General features: G+C 33.6%; 2 protein-coding genes across 2 annotated transcripts; both read right to left on the reverse strand.

The window, feature by feature from the left end:
* Positions 1–1,256: 1,256 nt before the first annotated feature.
* On the reverse strand, positions 1,257–1,856 carry LOC134727683 (circumsporozoite protein-like). The gene has a single exon (XM_063592064.1). The coding sequence runs from the start codon at positions 1,854–1,856 to the stop codon at positions 1,257–1,259; it is 600 nt and encodes a 199-aa protein (XP_063448134.1).
* A 1,452-nt stretch (positions 1,857–3,308) lies between these two features.
* LOC134727684 (circumsporozoite protein-like) lies at positions 3,309–4,013 on the reverse strand. The gene has a single exon (XM_063592066.1). It carries the CDS (start codon positions 4,011–4,013, stop codon positions 3,309–3,311), a length of 705 nt encoding a protein of 234 aa, XP_063448136.1.
* Positions 4,014–16,927: the final 12,914 nt, after the last annotated feature.

Raw genomic sequence — 16,927 nt, forward strand, 5'->3', positions numbered from 1 at the left:
AAACCTAATGTCATCATGTCAGGAACATTTTAGAAGAAAATGTTTTTCAGATTCAACACTATTTAAGGAACAAAATTTACAAAGTCTATTTTCTAATGTTGTAGGCGACCTGGTGTACCTGTCAGTCCTGATGGCTAACGGGAGCAAGCCGGCGCAGAACAAGGCTAGAGTACGTCTGTACATCATCATTGTTTTTTTCTAGTGTAATTAGGGTTAGAATTGAAAACAGCATTAGTGTTACAGATATAATAAGTGTTGGGGTAACAGACGACATTAGGGTTAGGGTTACAGACATGATAAGGGTTAGGTTTACAGACAGCATTTCAGTTAGGATTACAGACATGATTAGGGTTAAGGTTACAGACTTGAATTAGGGTTAGGGTTAAAGACAGCATTATGGTTAGGGTTATAGAAATGATTAGGGTTAAGGAAATAGACAGCATTATGGTTAGGATTACAGACATGATTAGGGTTAGGGTTACAGACATGATAAAGGTTAGGGTTACAGACAGCATTATAAATAGGTTTACAGACATGATTATGGTTAGGGTTACAGACATGATAATGGTTAGGGTTACAGACATGATAAGGGTTAGGATTACAGACATTATAAGGGTTAGGATTACAGACATGATAAGGGTTAGGATTACAGACATGATAAGGGTAAGGATTACAGACATGATAAGGTTTAGGATTACAGACATAATAAAGGTTAGGATTACAGACATGAAAAGTGTTAGGGTTACAGACATCATAAGGGTTAGGGTTACAGGTATAATAAGGGTTAGTATTACAAACTTGATAAGGGTTAGGATACAGACATGATAAGGGTTAGGATAACATACATGAAAACAGTTAGAGTTACAGACATGATAAGAGTTAGGGTTACAGAAATGATAAGAGTTAGGATTACAGACATGATAAGGGTTAGGGTTACAGACATGATAAAAGTTAGTGTTACAGACATGATAAGGGTTAGGATTACAGACATGATAAGAGTTAGGGTTACAGACATGATAAGAGTTAGGGTTACATACATGATAAGAGTTAGGGTTACAGACATCATAAGAGTTAGAGTTACAGACATGATAAGGGTTAGGATTCAAGACATGATAAGAGTTAGGGTTACATACATGATAAGAGTTAGGGTTACAGACATGATAAAGGTAAGGGTTACAGACATGATAAGAGTTAGGGTTACATACTTGTTAGTAGTTAGGGTTACAGACATGATAAGAGTTAGGGTTACATACTTGTTAGTAGTTAGGGTTACAGACATGATAAGAGTTAGGGTTACAGACATGACAAGGGTAAGGGTTACAGACATGATAAGGGTTAGGATTACAGACATGATAAGGGTTAGGATTACAGACATTATAAGGGTTAGGATTACAGACATGATAAGTGTTAGGGTTACAGACATCATAAGGGATAGGTTTACAGTCTTGATAAGGGTTAGGGTTACAGACATGATAAGGGTTAGGATGACAGATTCCATCAGGGTTAGGGTTACATATACTTATAGGAATATGCTTACAGATATCATTAGGGTTAGGGTTACAGAGAAAATCAGGACTAGGGTTCCATGCATCATTATGGTATGGATTACATACATCATTAGGGTAAGGGTTACAGACATCATTAGGGTTAGGATTATAGAAATCTTTAAGGTTAGGGTTACGAGTACTATTAGGTTTAAGGTTACAGACATCATTATGTCTAGGGTAACAGACATCATTAGGGTTAGAGTTACATACATCATTAAGGTTAGGATTACAGAAAGCATGATGCTTAGGGATACAGACAGGATTAGGGTAAGGGTTATACACATTATAAAGTTTAAGGCTTACATACATTATTAAGGTTAGGCTTACAAATAACATTAGGGTTAGGCTTGCATACATCATTAGGGTTAGGATTACAGACATCATTCTGGTTAGAATTACAGAAATGATTAGGGTAAGGGTGACATACATGATAAGGGTTAGAGTTTTAACCAAGACATACGTGTTCGGACGATCGTTGATCACAGACATGATAAGGGTTAGGATTACAGACATGATAAGTGTTAGGGTTACAGACATCATAAGGGATAGGGTTACAGACCTGATAAGGGTTAGGATTTTATACATGATAAGGGTTAGGGTTACAGATTCCATCAGGGTTAGGGTTACAGACATGATAAGGGTTATGGTTACAGACATGATAAGGGTTAGGATTACAGACATGATAAGGGTTATGATTACAGACATGATAAGGGTTAGGATTACAGATATAATAAGGATTAGGATTACGGACTTGATAAGGGTTAGGATTACAGACATGATAAAGGTTAGGATTACAGATATGATAAGGGTTAGGATTACAGACATGAAAAGTGTTAGGGTTACAGACATCATAAGGGTTAGGGTTACAGATATAATAAGGGTTAGGATTACAGACTTGTTAAGGGTTAGGATAACAGACATGATAAGGGTTAGGATTACATACATGATAAGAGTTAGGGTTACAGACATGATAAGAGTTAGTGTTACAGAAATGATAAGAGTTAGGGTTACAGACATGATAAGGATTAGGGTTACAAACATGATAAAAGTTAGGGTTAAAGACATGATAAGGGTTAGGATTACAGACATGATAAGAGTTAGGGTTACAGACATGATACGAGTTAGGGTTACAGACATGATAAGAGTAAGGGTTACAGACATGATAAGAGTTAGGCTTACATACATCATTAGGGTTAGGATTACAGACATCATTCTGGTTAGAATTACAGAAATGATTAGGGTAAGGGTGACATACATGATAAGGTATACAGTTTTAACCATGACATACGGAATCGGACGATCGTTGATTACAGACGTGATAAGGGTTAGGATTACAGACATGATAAGGGTTAGGATTACAGACATGATAAGGGTTAGGATTACAGACATGAAAAGTGTTAGGGTTACAGACATCATAAGGCTCAGGGTTACAGATATAATAAGGGTTAGGATTACAGACTTGATAAGGGTTAGGATTACATACATGATAAGGGTTAGGATTACATACATGATTACAGTTAGGGTTACAGACATGATAAGAGTTAGGGTTACAGAAATGATAAGAGTTAGGAAACACGATAAAGGGTTAGGGTTACAGACATGATAAAAGTTAGGGTTACAGACATGATAAGGGTTAGGATTACAGACATGATACGAGTTAGGGTTACAGACATGATAAGTGTTAGGGTTACAGACATGATAAGAGTTAGGGTTACCGACATCATAAGGGTTAGAGTTACAGACATGATAAGGGTTAGGATTTTAGACATGATAAGAGCTAGGGTTACATACACGATAAGAGTAAGGGTTACAGAAATGATAAAGGTAAGGGTTACAGACATGATAAGAGTTAGGGTTACATGCTTGATAGTAGTTAGGATTACAGACATGATAAGAGTTAGGGTTACAGACATGACAAGGGTAAGGGTTACAGACATGATAAGGGTTAGGATTACAGACATGATAAGGGTTAGGATTACACACATTATAAGGGTTAGGATTACAGACATGATAAGTGTTAGGGTTACAGACATCATAAGGGATAGGTTTACAGTCTTGATAAGGGTTAGGGTTACAGACATGATAAGGGTTAGGATGCCAGATACCATCAGGGTTAGGGTTACATATACCTATAGGGATATGCTTACAGATATCATTAGGGTTAGGGTTACAGAGAAAATCAGGACTAGGGTTCCATGCATCATTATGGTATGGATTACATACCTCATTAAGGTAAGGGTTACAGACATCATTAGGGTTAGGATTATAGAAATCTTTAAGGTTAGGGTTACGAGTACTATTAGTTTTAAGGTTACAGACATCATTATGTCTAGGGTAACAGACATCATTAGGGTTAGAGTTATATACATCATTAAGGTTAGGATTACAGAAAGCATGATACTTAGGGATACAGACAGGATTAGGGTAAGGGTTATACACATTATAAAGTTTAAGGCTTACATACATTATTAAGGTTAGGGTTACAAATAACATTAGGGTTAGGCTTGCATACATCATTAGGGTTAGGATTACAGACATCATTCTGGTTAGAATTACAGAAATGATTAGGGTAAGGGTGACATACATGATAAGGGTTAGAGTTTTAACCAAGACATACGTGTTCGGACGATCGTTGATCACAGACATGATAAGGGTTAGGATTACAGACATGATAAGTGTTAGGGTTACAGACATCATAAGGGATAGGGTTACAGACCTGATAAGGGTTAGGATTTTATACATGATAAGGGTTAGGGTTACAGATTCCATCAGGGTTAGGGTTACATACATGATAAGGGTTATGGTTACAGACATGATAAGGGTTAGGATTACAGACATGATAAGGGTTATGATTACAGACATGATAAGGGTTAGGATTACAGATATAATAAGGATTAGGATTACGGACTTGATAAGGGTTAGGATTACAGACATGATAAGGGTTAGGATTACAGATATGATAAGGGTTAGGATTACAGACATGAAAAGTGTTAGGGTTACAGACATCATAAGGGTTAGGGTTACAGATATAATAAGGGTTAGGATTACAGACTTGTTAAGGGTTAGGATTACAGACATGATAAGGGTTAGGATTACATACATGATAACAGTTAGGGTTACAGACATGATAAGAGTTAGTGTTACAGAAATGATAAGAGTTAGGGTTACAGACATGATAAGGATTAGGGTTACAAACATGATAAAAGTTAGGGTTAAAGACATGATAAGGGTTAGGATTACAGACATGATAAGAGTTAGGGTTACAGACATGATAAAAGTTAGGCTTACATACATCATTAGGGTTAGGATTACAGACATCATTCTGGTTAGAATTACAGAAATGATTAGGGTAAGGGTGACATACATGATAAGGGTTAGAGTTTTAACCATGACATACGTAATCGGACTATCGTTGATTACAGACGTGATAAGGGTTAGGATAACAGACATGATAAGGGTTAGGATTACAGACATGATAAGGGTTAGGATTACAGACATGATAAGGTTTAGGATTACAGACATGAAAAGTGTTAGGGTTACAGACATCATAAGGCTCAGGGTTACAGATATAATAAGGGTTAGGATTACAGACTTGATAAGGGTTAGGATTACATACATGATAAGGGTTAGGATTACATACATGATTACAGTTAGGGTTACAGACATGATAAGAGTTAGGGTTACAGAAATGATAAGAGTTAGGAAACACGATAAGGGTTAGGGTTACAGACATGATAAAAGTTAGGGTTACAGACATGATAAGGGTTAGGATTACAGACATGATACGAGTTAGGGTTACAGACATGATAAGAGTTGGGGTTACAGACATGATAAGAGTTAGGGTTACCGACATCATAAGGGTTAGAGTTACAGACATGATAAGGGTTAGGATTTTAGACATGATAAGAGCTAGGGTTACATACATGATAAGAGTTAGGGTTACAGAAATGATAAAGGTAAGGGTTACAGACATGATAAGAGTTAGGGTTACATGCTTGATAGAAGTTAGGATTACAGACATGATAAGAGTTAGGGTTACAGACATGACAAGGGTAAGGGTTACAGACATGATAAGGGTTAGGATTACAGACATCATTAGGGTTAGAGTTACATACATCATTAAGGTAAGGATTACAGACATCATTAGGGTTAGAGTTACATACATCATTAAGGTTAGGATTATAGAAAGCATGATGCTTAGGGATACAGACAGGATTAGGATAAGGGTTATACCCATTATAAAGTTTAAGGATTACATACATTATTAAGGTTAGGGTAACAAATATCATTAGGGTTAGGCTTACATACATCATTAGGGTTAGGATTACAGTTATCATTCTGGTTAGAATTACAGAAATGATTAGGGTAAGGGTGACATACATGATAAGGGGTAGAGTTTTAACCATGACATACGTAATCGGACGATCGTTGATTACACCTACGATTTCTTTTAAAATTGTCCGTAATGCGTTACAATGTAATTGTGATGTTACTTTTTAAATGTCGTTTTAGTGATTCCAACTAGTTTTTTCTCACAAACCACCGTTTCACGCCGCTGCTTTCGGAATACATTTTCTATTGATTTCAATGTTCATTTCATTCGGAATATCAAGTGAATCAGAAACGTAGCTTGGCGCGTTTTCTCAATATATGGTACTAAAAATTCCTCTTCTACCCACGAATAGCCGAAACGCTAATTTCAATTACTCGAGACACGTTGTAGATGCACGGCACGAGTACAAGCACAAGTGAATAGGCAAATGTACTATTTTGTAACAAGTCCATTTTCCATAACGAAGATTAGTTCAGCGTAATAGTGTTATCTTACCTCCTATGCATTTCGAGTAATGTGATTGGTTAAAAGCGCCCTCATGGATACCGTGTATATTTGATATTAGGTTAGAAGGGAGGCAAGGCTTATCTCATACACGGTAAGTAGCGGTGTTACGTCCATTTATATACCATATAAGGTAGTAGAGAGGCGGGGCGTATTTCATACACGGTTAGTAGTGGTGTTATGTCCCTTTATAAAAACAAAACGGCACTGAGAAAAAATCGTAAAGGTTTCAAATGACGAAGAAATTAATGATTAGGATTGAAATAAATTCATAAAACATATTTAAATCTAACAAGTTTTTATTGTTGGTATCTGTTTTGTAGGATCAATGGATTTAGTTTCTAAATGCTAACAGTATTGACGACTTGCTCAATTTTAAAGGTCACTAGTCTGAACTTCACACGTTAAGAAAGTCGGTAAGATAAATTCGTTACATAGTGTGCTAGTGACCTAATACGGTATATATGGGGTCTGACTCAGTAAATTCCATATGGGGATCAGTAAATTCCGTTTGGGGATTCGAGATTCGCTCTCACCCCATATTGAATTTACTGACCCCATATTTACCGATTTAGGTCACTAGCACACTATGTAACTAATACTATTAAATCATAATAACACCATCGGGAAGTTTATACAGTTTATAGGCAAGGGTATCGACTCAGTCCTAGTAAATTTAACATTTTATTATTTTTTGCATCCAAAGAGCTTTTCAGCAATTTACGTTGAATGAGTCATTGAGTACAAACCAAAACATATTGAAAGCCGGAAGTGTATAAAACATTAAACATATTGAAGGCATGGAGTGTATAAAACATTAAACATATTGAGGGCCAGGAGTGTATAATACATTAAACATATTGAGGGCCAGGAGTGTATAATACATTTAACATATTGAGGGCCAGGAGTATATAAAACATTAAAAATATTGAAGACCGGGAGTGTATTAAGCATTAAACATATTGAAAGCCAGGATTGTATAAAGCATTAAACATATTGAAAGCCAGGAGTGAATTAAACATTAAACATATTGAAAGCCAGGAGTGTATAAAATATTAAACATATTGAAGGCATGGAGTGTATTAAATATTAAACATATTGAAAGCCAGGAGTGTATAAGACATTAAACATATTGAAGGCCAGGAGTGTATTAAACATTAAACATATTGAAAGCCGGAAGTGTATAATACATTAAACATATTGAAGGCAAGGAATGTATAAAACATTAAACATATTGAAGGCCAGGCGTGTATAAAACATTAAACATATTGAAGGCCAGGAGTGTATAAAACAATAAACATATTGAAGGCCAGGAGTGTATAAAACATTAAACATATTGAAGGCCAGGAGAGTATAAAACCTTAAACATATTGAAAACCAGGAGTGTATTAAACATTAAACATATTGAAGGCAAAGAGTGTATAAAACATTAAACATATTGAAAGTCAGGAGTGTATTAAACATTGAACATATTAAAGGCCAGGATTGTATAAAGCATTAAACATATTGAAAGCCAGGAGTGAATTAAACATTAAACATATTGAAAGCCAGGAGTGTATAAAATATTAAACATATTGAAGGCATGGAGTGTATTTGATATTAAACATATTGAAGGCCAGGAGTGTATTAAACATTAAACATATTGAAAGCCGGAAGTGTATAATACATTAAACATATTGAAGGCCAGGAGTGTATTAAACATTAAACATATTGAAAGCCGGAAGTGTATAATACATTAAACATATTGAAGGCAAGGAATGTATAAAACATTAAACATATTGAAGGCCAGGAGTGTATAAAACATTAAACATATTGAAGGCCAGGAGTGTATAAAATATTAAACATATTGAAGGCCAGGAGTGTATAAAACATTAAACATATTGAAGGCCAGGAGAGTATAAAACCTTAAACATATTGAAAACCAGGAGTGTATTAAACATTAAACAAATTGAAGGCAAGGAGTGTATAAAACATTAAACATATTGAAAGCCAGGAGTGTATTAAACATTGAACATATTGAAGGCCAGGATTGTATAAAACATTTAACATATTGAAAGCCAGGAGTGTATAAAACATTAAACATATTGAAGGCCAGGAGTGTATAAAACATTTAACATATTTAAGGCCAGGAGTGTAAAAAACATTAAACATATTGAAGGCCAGGAGTGTATTAAACATTACACATATTGAAAGCCAGAAGTGTATAAAACATTAAACATATTAAAGGCCAGGAGTGTATAAAACCTTAAACATATTGAAGGCCAGAAGTGTATAAAACATTAAACATATTGAAGGCAAGGAGTGTATTAAGCATTAAACATATTGAAAGCCAGGAGTGTATAAAGCAATAAACATATTGAAAGCCAGGAGTGAATTAAACATTAAACATATTGAAAGCCAGGAGTGTATACAATATTAATCATATTGAAGGCATGGAGTGTATTAAACATTAAATATATTGAAAGCCAGGAGTGTATTAAACATTAAACATATAGAAGGCCAGGTGTGTATTAAACATTCAACATATTGAAGGCCAGGAGTGTATATAAAAATTAAACATATTGAAGGCCAGGAGTGTATTAAACATTTAACATATTGAAAGCCAGGAGTGTATAAAACATTAAACATATTGAAGGTCAAGAGAGTATAAAACGATTAACATATTGAAAGCCAGGAGTGTATAAAACATTTAACGTATATTTAAGGCCAGGAGTGTTTAAAAAATTACACATATTGAAGTCCACGAGTGTATAAAACATTAAACATATTGAAGCTCAGGAAAGTATAAAAAATTAAACATATTGCAGGCCAGAAGTGTATTAAACTTTAAGCACATTGAAGGCCAGGAGTGAATAACACATTTAACATATTGAAAGCCAGGAGTATATTAAACATTACACATATTGAAAGCCAGGAGTGTATAAAACATTAAACATATTGAAGGCCAGGAGTGTATAAAACATTAAACATATTGAAAGCCAGGAGTGTATAAAACATTAAACATATTGAAGGCCAGGAGTGTATAAAACATTAAACATATTGAAGGCCAGGAGAGTATAAAACATTAAACATATTAAAAGCCAGGAGTGTATTAAACATTAAACATATTGAAGGCCAGGAGTGTATAAAACATTAAACATATTGAAGCCAGGAGTGTATTAAACATTAAACATATTGAAGGCCAGGAGTGTATAAAACATTAAACATATTGAAAGCAAGGAGTGTATTAAGCATTAAACATATTGAAAGACAGGAGTGTATAAAACATTAAACATATTGCAGGCCAGAAGTGTATTAAACTTTAAGCACATTGAAGGCCAGGAGTGTATAACACATTTAACATATTGAAAGCCAGGAGTTTATTAAACATTACACATATTGAAAGCCAGGAGTGTATAAAACATTAAACATATTGAAGGCCAGGAGTGTATAAAACATTAAACATATTGAAGGGCAGGAGTGTATAAAACATTAAACATATTGAAGGCCAGGAGTGTATAAAACATTAAACATATTGAAAGCCAGGAGTGTATTAAGCATTAAACATATTGAAAGCCAGGAGTGTATAAAACATTAAACATATTGCAGGCCAGAAGTGTATTAAACTTTAAGCACATTGAAGGCCAGGAGTGTATAACACATTTAACATATTGAAAGCCAGGAGTATATTAAACATTACACATATTGAAAGCCAGGAGTGTATAAAACATTAAACATATTGAAGGCCAGGAGTGTATAAAACATTAAACATATTGAAAGCCAGGAGTGTATAAAACATTAAACATATTGAAGGCCAGGAGTGTATAAAACATTAAACATATTGAAGGCCAGGAGTGTATAAAACATTAAACATATTGAAGGCCAGGAGTGTATAAAACATTAAACATATTGAAGGGCAGGAGTGTATAAAACATTAAACATATTGAAGGCCAGGAGTGTATAAAACATTAAACATATTGAAGACCAGGAGAGTATAAAACATTAAACATATTGAAAGCCAGGAGTGTATTAAACATTAAACATATTGAAGGCCAGGAGTGTATAAAACATTAAACATATTGAAAGCCAGGAGTGTATTAAACATTAAACATATTGAAGGCCAGGAGTGTATAAAACATTCAATATATTGAAGGCCAGGAGTGTATAAAACATTTAACATATTTAAAGCCAGGAGTGTATAAAACATTAAACATATTGAAGGCCAGGAGTGTATTAAACATTACACATATTGAAAGCCAGAAGTGTATAAAACATTAAACATATTGAAGGCCAGGAAAGTATAAAACATTTAACATATTGAAAGCCAGGAGAGTATAAAACATTAAACATATTGAAGGCCAGGAGTGTATAAAACATTCAACATATTGAAGGCCAGGAGTGTATACAACATTTAACATATTTAAGGCCAGGAGTGTATAAAACATTAAACATATTGAAGGCCAGGAGTGTATTAAACATTACACATATTGCAAGCCAGAAGTGTATTAAACATTAAACATACTGAAGGCCGGGAGTGTATAAAACATTAAACATATTGAAGGCCAGAAGTGTATAAAACATTAAACATATTGAAGGCAAGGAGTGTATTAAGCATTAAACATATTGAAAGCCAGGAGTGTATAAAGCATTAAACATATTGAAAGCCAAGAGTGAATTAAACATTAAACATATTGAAAGCCAGGAGTGTATAAAATATTAATCATATTGAAGGCATGGAGTGTATTAAACATTAAATATATTGAAAGCCAGGAGTTTATTAAACATTAAACATATAGAAGGCAAGGAGTGTATTAAACATTAAACATATTGAAGGCCAGGAGTGTATAAAACATTAAACATATAGAAGGCCAGGAGTGTATAAAACATTAAACATATTGAAGGCCAGGAGTGTATAAAACATTAAACATATTGAAGGCCAGGAGTGTATTAAACATTTAACATATTGAAAGCCAGGAGTGTATAAAACATTAAACATATTGAAGGTCAAGAGTGTATAAAACATTAAACATATTGAAAGCCAGTAGTGTATAAAACATTTAACGTATATTTAAGGCCAGGAGTGTTTAAAATATTACACATATTGAAGTCCACGAGTGTATAAAACATTAAATATATTGAAGGTCAGGAATGTATAAAACATTAAACATATTGAAGGCCAGGAGTTAATTATACTTTAAGCACATTGAAGGCCAGGAGTGTATAAGACATTAAACATATGGAAGGCCAGGACTGTATTAAACATTTAACATATTGAAAGCCAGGAGTGTATAACACATCTAACATATTGAAGGCCAGGAGTGTATAAAACATTTAACATATTGAAGGCCAGGAGTGTATAAAACATTTAACATATTGAAGGCCAGGAGTGTATTAAACTTTAAGCACTTTGAAGGCCATGAGTGTATAAGACATTAAACAAATTGAAGGCCAGGAATGTATTAAAAATTTAACATATTGTAAGCCAGGAGTTTATAAAACATTAAACATATCGAAAGCCATGAAAAGTATAATCTATATAAACATCACACGAGAAAAACACCTACCAACAACACGAACAAACAACAACCAATGAACAGCAGGCTCAAGAATTAGAACAGGTGCGTAAAATGCAACGAATTAATATTTCATCAGGCGCTTACATTATCCTTACCCAAGAAAGTAGTGAAACATTACAACACAAACACATACATGTATTATAATGAATGAGCTTATATAACAAAGACGTCATATGTAGAAATAAAAAAGATGTAGGAAGAGTGTCAAAAAGAAAACTCCTCCCTTGAACAAAATGGTGGTGAATAAAAGAACAGTTGTCTCGTTGGCAATAATACTACATCTTCTTTTATATACACAGGTAATTCAAATATAAACGATACCTGCGATATCATTACTCAGTAATCAGTGTTTCGGTACTGATATAATTTTTTTATAGAAAAGTTTCTTAAAATCTCCATTTGAAAAATTAAGAAATTATGGAGAAACTAAGATTTTAACTCAGTTCGCTTTACGCATATCCTCAGTGATTGATATAATCTTGCATCCAGTTCATGTTGAGTTATGGGCATAGAAAACTCTAGAGGAAAGAGCCGAGTACAAGATAATATCTACATATTTCAGAAACCAAAATGTTGACTACTATGCACATTACAATGCACAAGAGCTCACTGGATAAAGTGCGCAGTCGTTTCTTATATAACTACTCTGGAGCTCATAAAATGAAGCATTATAATCAACACTAATGTCATCCGAGATATATAATCTCATTTTTACCATTGTAATGAAAAAGTAAGCACAAACATACCAATACACTTGCCCTATTTGACCTTTCCCTTGAAATCGATAAAGCGAAGGTGTGTTCCATCAACATAATCCCTTGGTAATGCTTATGTTTTTCTTATGTTGTCTCGTGCTCATCATCCCAAAATGCATACATGTATTACCAATATTAAAATATGAATATAAAAATAAATCCACATTTTGGTACTTATGGGTGGGAGATGGGGGACTTATCAAGAACCTCGCGCTCATCAACCCAAACAGGCAATATTTTATTGCCTGACCAAACATAGCCCTTAAACCAACCATCACTTGGATATTGAAAGAATGCGGATGTATCACATGTACTTCCGCCAAAGATATCAACCAATGAGGTTATACACATGTCTTCAGTGATTGATATAATCTTGCATCCAGTTCATGTTAAGTTATGGGCATAGAAAACTCTATAGTCCATACAGCATATTTGCAGGCCAATCTCAAATTACACCACAAGCAAGGCTTTCCCTTAAGGAATAGCATTCCCAATACTAAAAAAAAAAATCATCTTTGACACTTTTATTAAATATTATTCCTAAATTACTTGAAAACACTTCTAAAAATAGATACATGTACACAGTTCTTTATAAATAGTTCATAATTCAATAAATTCTCATATCAATTCTCATATCAAAATGAACATTGTCATTCTTCAATAACATCTTTGGCATATGGAAAGCTTGTAAGCAAAGGGACTTTACCTCCAGGTGTAAACTATGCTGACTTGTCTCTTTCTTTACTGTTTTTTTTTACTTTTTACTTTTTAATCAGGAACATTGACAATTGTATTCCACTTGATTTTTCACAACTCTGCTGAAATATACTTACCAATAACAAGATGTTTATTTGTACTTAGGACAGCATTAGTCACACTTTGAAAAGGAAAAATCCCTTTGCCTACAATCCACATGGAAAACCACAAGGGAATCAGTGTCGTCCCTCGAACAGTAGACAAAGAAATTGAAATTAAAAAATTCAACCATGAATAAAATTTTAGTATACATTTTGTACAAGTATACAAAATCATTCAACATCATATTTATTAAATAAAACAAAACAAAAAATAGTACAATCATTTTTTAATCTGCCAAGACAAGAGATTTATGTGACATAGTTTAACACATCAATGAAATTATATACACATCCACTAGTAAACATGAAATTACGGACAAACTATTAGAATTACTTCATAGGTTCATTTGAGCATAAAGCCTCTTTCCTCACATTATTTTTTGAGTTCCGTGCCATATTGACATCCTTTGCCTTTCTCAACATATACATACATAATTTAGTGTTATATCCGTATTTTTCACATTCGTTTTTTTATTTTTTAAAAAATTTTTTTTTTACTATTATCTTCAGAAATCAAAACATCACTTGAATATTAACTGCAATTTGTTCTCACCATATTCTGATCAGAAAAAAATCTTTTCCTTTTAGGATATTCGAACTCATTAACAAAAACATTCTATCCAATGTAATCATGTTAATTACAATCAAACAGACCGCTGAACGCGGACCTTGACAAAGACACCTCATAATTCAATACACATCACTCCGGTAACAACAATAATATCAAGTGACATGTCCCACTAAATTATACCACTTTCTTAATATTTCTATTCTTTTCTAACGAAGTCTTTAAAGAGCATTTTCTATCAGTATGTACGATGTAATAATCAATGAAAAGTCGGCAACACGCAAAAGAAACTATTAACGCTATAAACAATTTATTTTTTTCCTTTCAATTACAGGTCTCCAAAATGAGCCCCCACTTCCAAATTATTCTAAATAGCGATAGCACTTTGCCCTGCGTTTACGGCATAACAAATATCTGTTCCACTTGGGTGGATAATAACTACCGGCCAAGGTCCAAATCCCAAAACATTTTGCCACCAAGGTCAAACATTACCATCTAGTTCTATCAAGAAGCCGTCAAGGCAAATATAAATGACCACCAAGGTCTTGACGCCCCCTAAGCTAGTATTTTTAATTCAATGTTGTCATCAAGGCAAATGTAAAAAATTATAAAAATGACCACCTAGATCTATTGCCACCAAGGCATATATAAATGACTACCTAGATCTATTGCCACCAAGGCATATATAAATGACCACCTAGGTCTTGAAGCCACCAAGGCATATATAAATGACCACCAAGGTCTTGAAGCCACCAAGGGAAATGTAAGTAAAAGTTAAAGAATATAGTTACTTTGCCGACAACACGTGGAGCACGACCTTCCCACAGCTTGGATATTGACAGAATGAGGATGTATCACATGCACATCCGCCAAAGATATCAACCAATGAGGTTATCGAATGAACGATGTGACCTTGTATGATTCGATCTCAAACTGTTCCAATGTCTACAAAGACGATACCGACATCCCTTGGCTATAGGTAAACATACTTTAGTCCGTTGGGTGGTTACTTATGTTAACTCTGAAAGAAGGCTAGAAAATTGACAGAGATAGAGGGTTCATTTGTTATATCACTACCAGTCAATATATACTGCTTCCTTTGGAGCTGTTTACATTTGAAATTACCATCCGCTTTGTTTACAGTTCATGTCATCAAAATAAAGCAAAATTTACAGCTCCTTGGGCAAAGTTTTGAATTGAATTCAACACAAAAATTACATGTTTAAGATGAAGTAGATCTAGAAATCAAAATAGGCATATGATATCTCAAAATTAGTTTAACAGTGACATATGAACTTATTTTTTCGCTTTTTGCTACTCTGTTATAGTTTTGAAGTTTCAACAATTAACACAATATCACAGTTTAAAAGCAATTATCCTTCAAGGTCACATCGTTTATTCGATAACCTCATTGGTTGATATCTTTGGCGGAAGTGCATGTGCTACATCCTCATTCTTATATATAAAATGTTGAAGTGGTTCTTCAACAACTTCCCGATTAGAAAATTTATGATTTGTCACGATATTGCATCAACGAGGAACTAAAGGTTATCTCCTTTCCGAATAACACACTTCCTACTAAGCTGTACTATAACATACAGGCCTTGCTTCCCTATGATTACTCTTATAATTACATTAATTTCAAGTTCTTTCCAATGTTTATTCGACCTTCAGTTTCTGTGCTCTTTTTTACCCCCCTCTTTTTCCAAAAAAAAATGCTTGTTCTCTGCCTTCAGATTGAAAAAAAATAAAATTCTTTGGAGTTTATTTCTTTTTTATTTCTATTCTAAACTGACATACAGGCACATTTTAAATTTTAGAACTGAGGATATTCAAAAAACAATGCCATACATTCTTGACATTCTTAATATTTTCAGAGAAAAGAAAGCCAGATACATTATTTTTATTTGGTTCTTGTTCAATTGGCATTTGTTTATATTTGTTTGAAACAATTTTAAACTTGAATTTACAACAGATTCTGACAATTATTTTGTAGATACACGTGAAAAACATGTCTGAGACAAGGACGGTTGGGATGCAAGAAATAGGCGTATATTTTGTCTGACCTAGTATCAAAAAATAAATTGAGCATTTCCAGGAAGTTCTTATATTAATTTTGTTCGTTTACTATTTTTATATGACTTAGCATACATCACTACAGGTGGTATCTCTTTCAACAAATAACCATTCATAAAAAATAACAATGTAAACACACATGGCCTTACTACGTGTACTTTTGGGCGTATTGTGTTTCCGCTAATTTTCCAAAATTCCAATGCAAGTACTAGGTTTGTGAAATTAAAGTCTAAGTTTCCAGAATTTGTATTTATTACTTTTCCCTTTTACCTTTGAATGTGCAATGCATACTGTTCTTTTAACACCATTTCAAGCTGCTACAATCAGTTGTTGTAGGTTCATTTAAGACATGGTTGATGACGTAAACTTAAGTGGAAAGTTTATGATGCCCATTACAAGGGCAAATATTTGGATTTTGTAAAATGTTTTACATATTTCGTTGGTTTGGCTTACTTGACAAACAATAAGTTTGAACAATGATTTGCAGAATTAATAGCCGATGCTCCATCTGACTATGAATCATTGAATGCATGAATTTTGCAGATTACATTTTGGAATTTTGTACATTTAATTAAAAAAGAAAGATATAAACACTCACTTTTTAAGGAAATTTCCTTTTTTTTTTATAAAAGCGCTCTATGACCGGAATTTTGCATATTGTCTAAAATAATTCATAAATAAGTTGAGTATATATATGGTTGTGTTTCAAAATAAATGACATAATATATTTGG

This window comes from Mytilus trossulus, chromosome 8, assembly GCF_036588685.1.
Source record: "Mytilus trossulus isolate FHL-02 chromosome 8, PNRI_Mtr1.1.1.hap1, whole genome shotgun sequence".
In the NCBI taxonomy this organism is placed as follows: domain Eukaryota; kingdom Metazoa; phylum Mollusca; class Bivalvia; order Mytilida; family Mytilidae; genus Mytilus; species Mytilus trossulus.

Coding starts and splice junctions, on each gene's coding strand:
- LOC134727684 (XM_063592066.1), bottom strand. CDS start 4,013: ATGTATGTAAGCCTTAAACTTTATAATGTGTATAACCCTTACCCTAAT.
- LOC134727683 (XM_063592064.1), bottom strand. CDS start 1,856: ATGTATGTAAGCCTTAAACTTTATAATGTGTATAACCCTTACCCTAAT.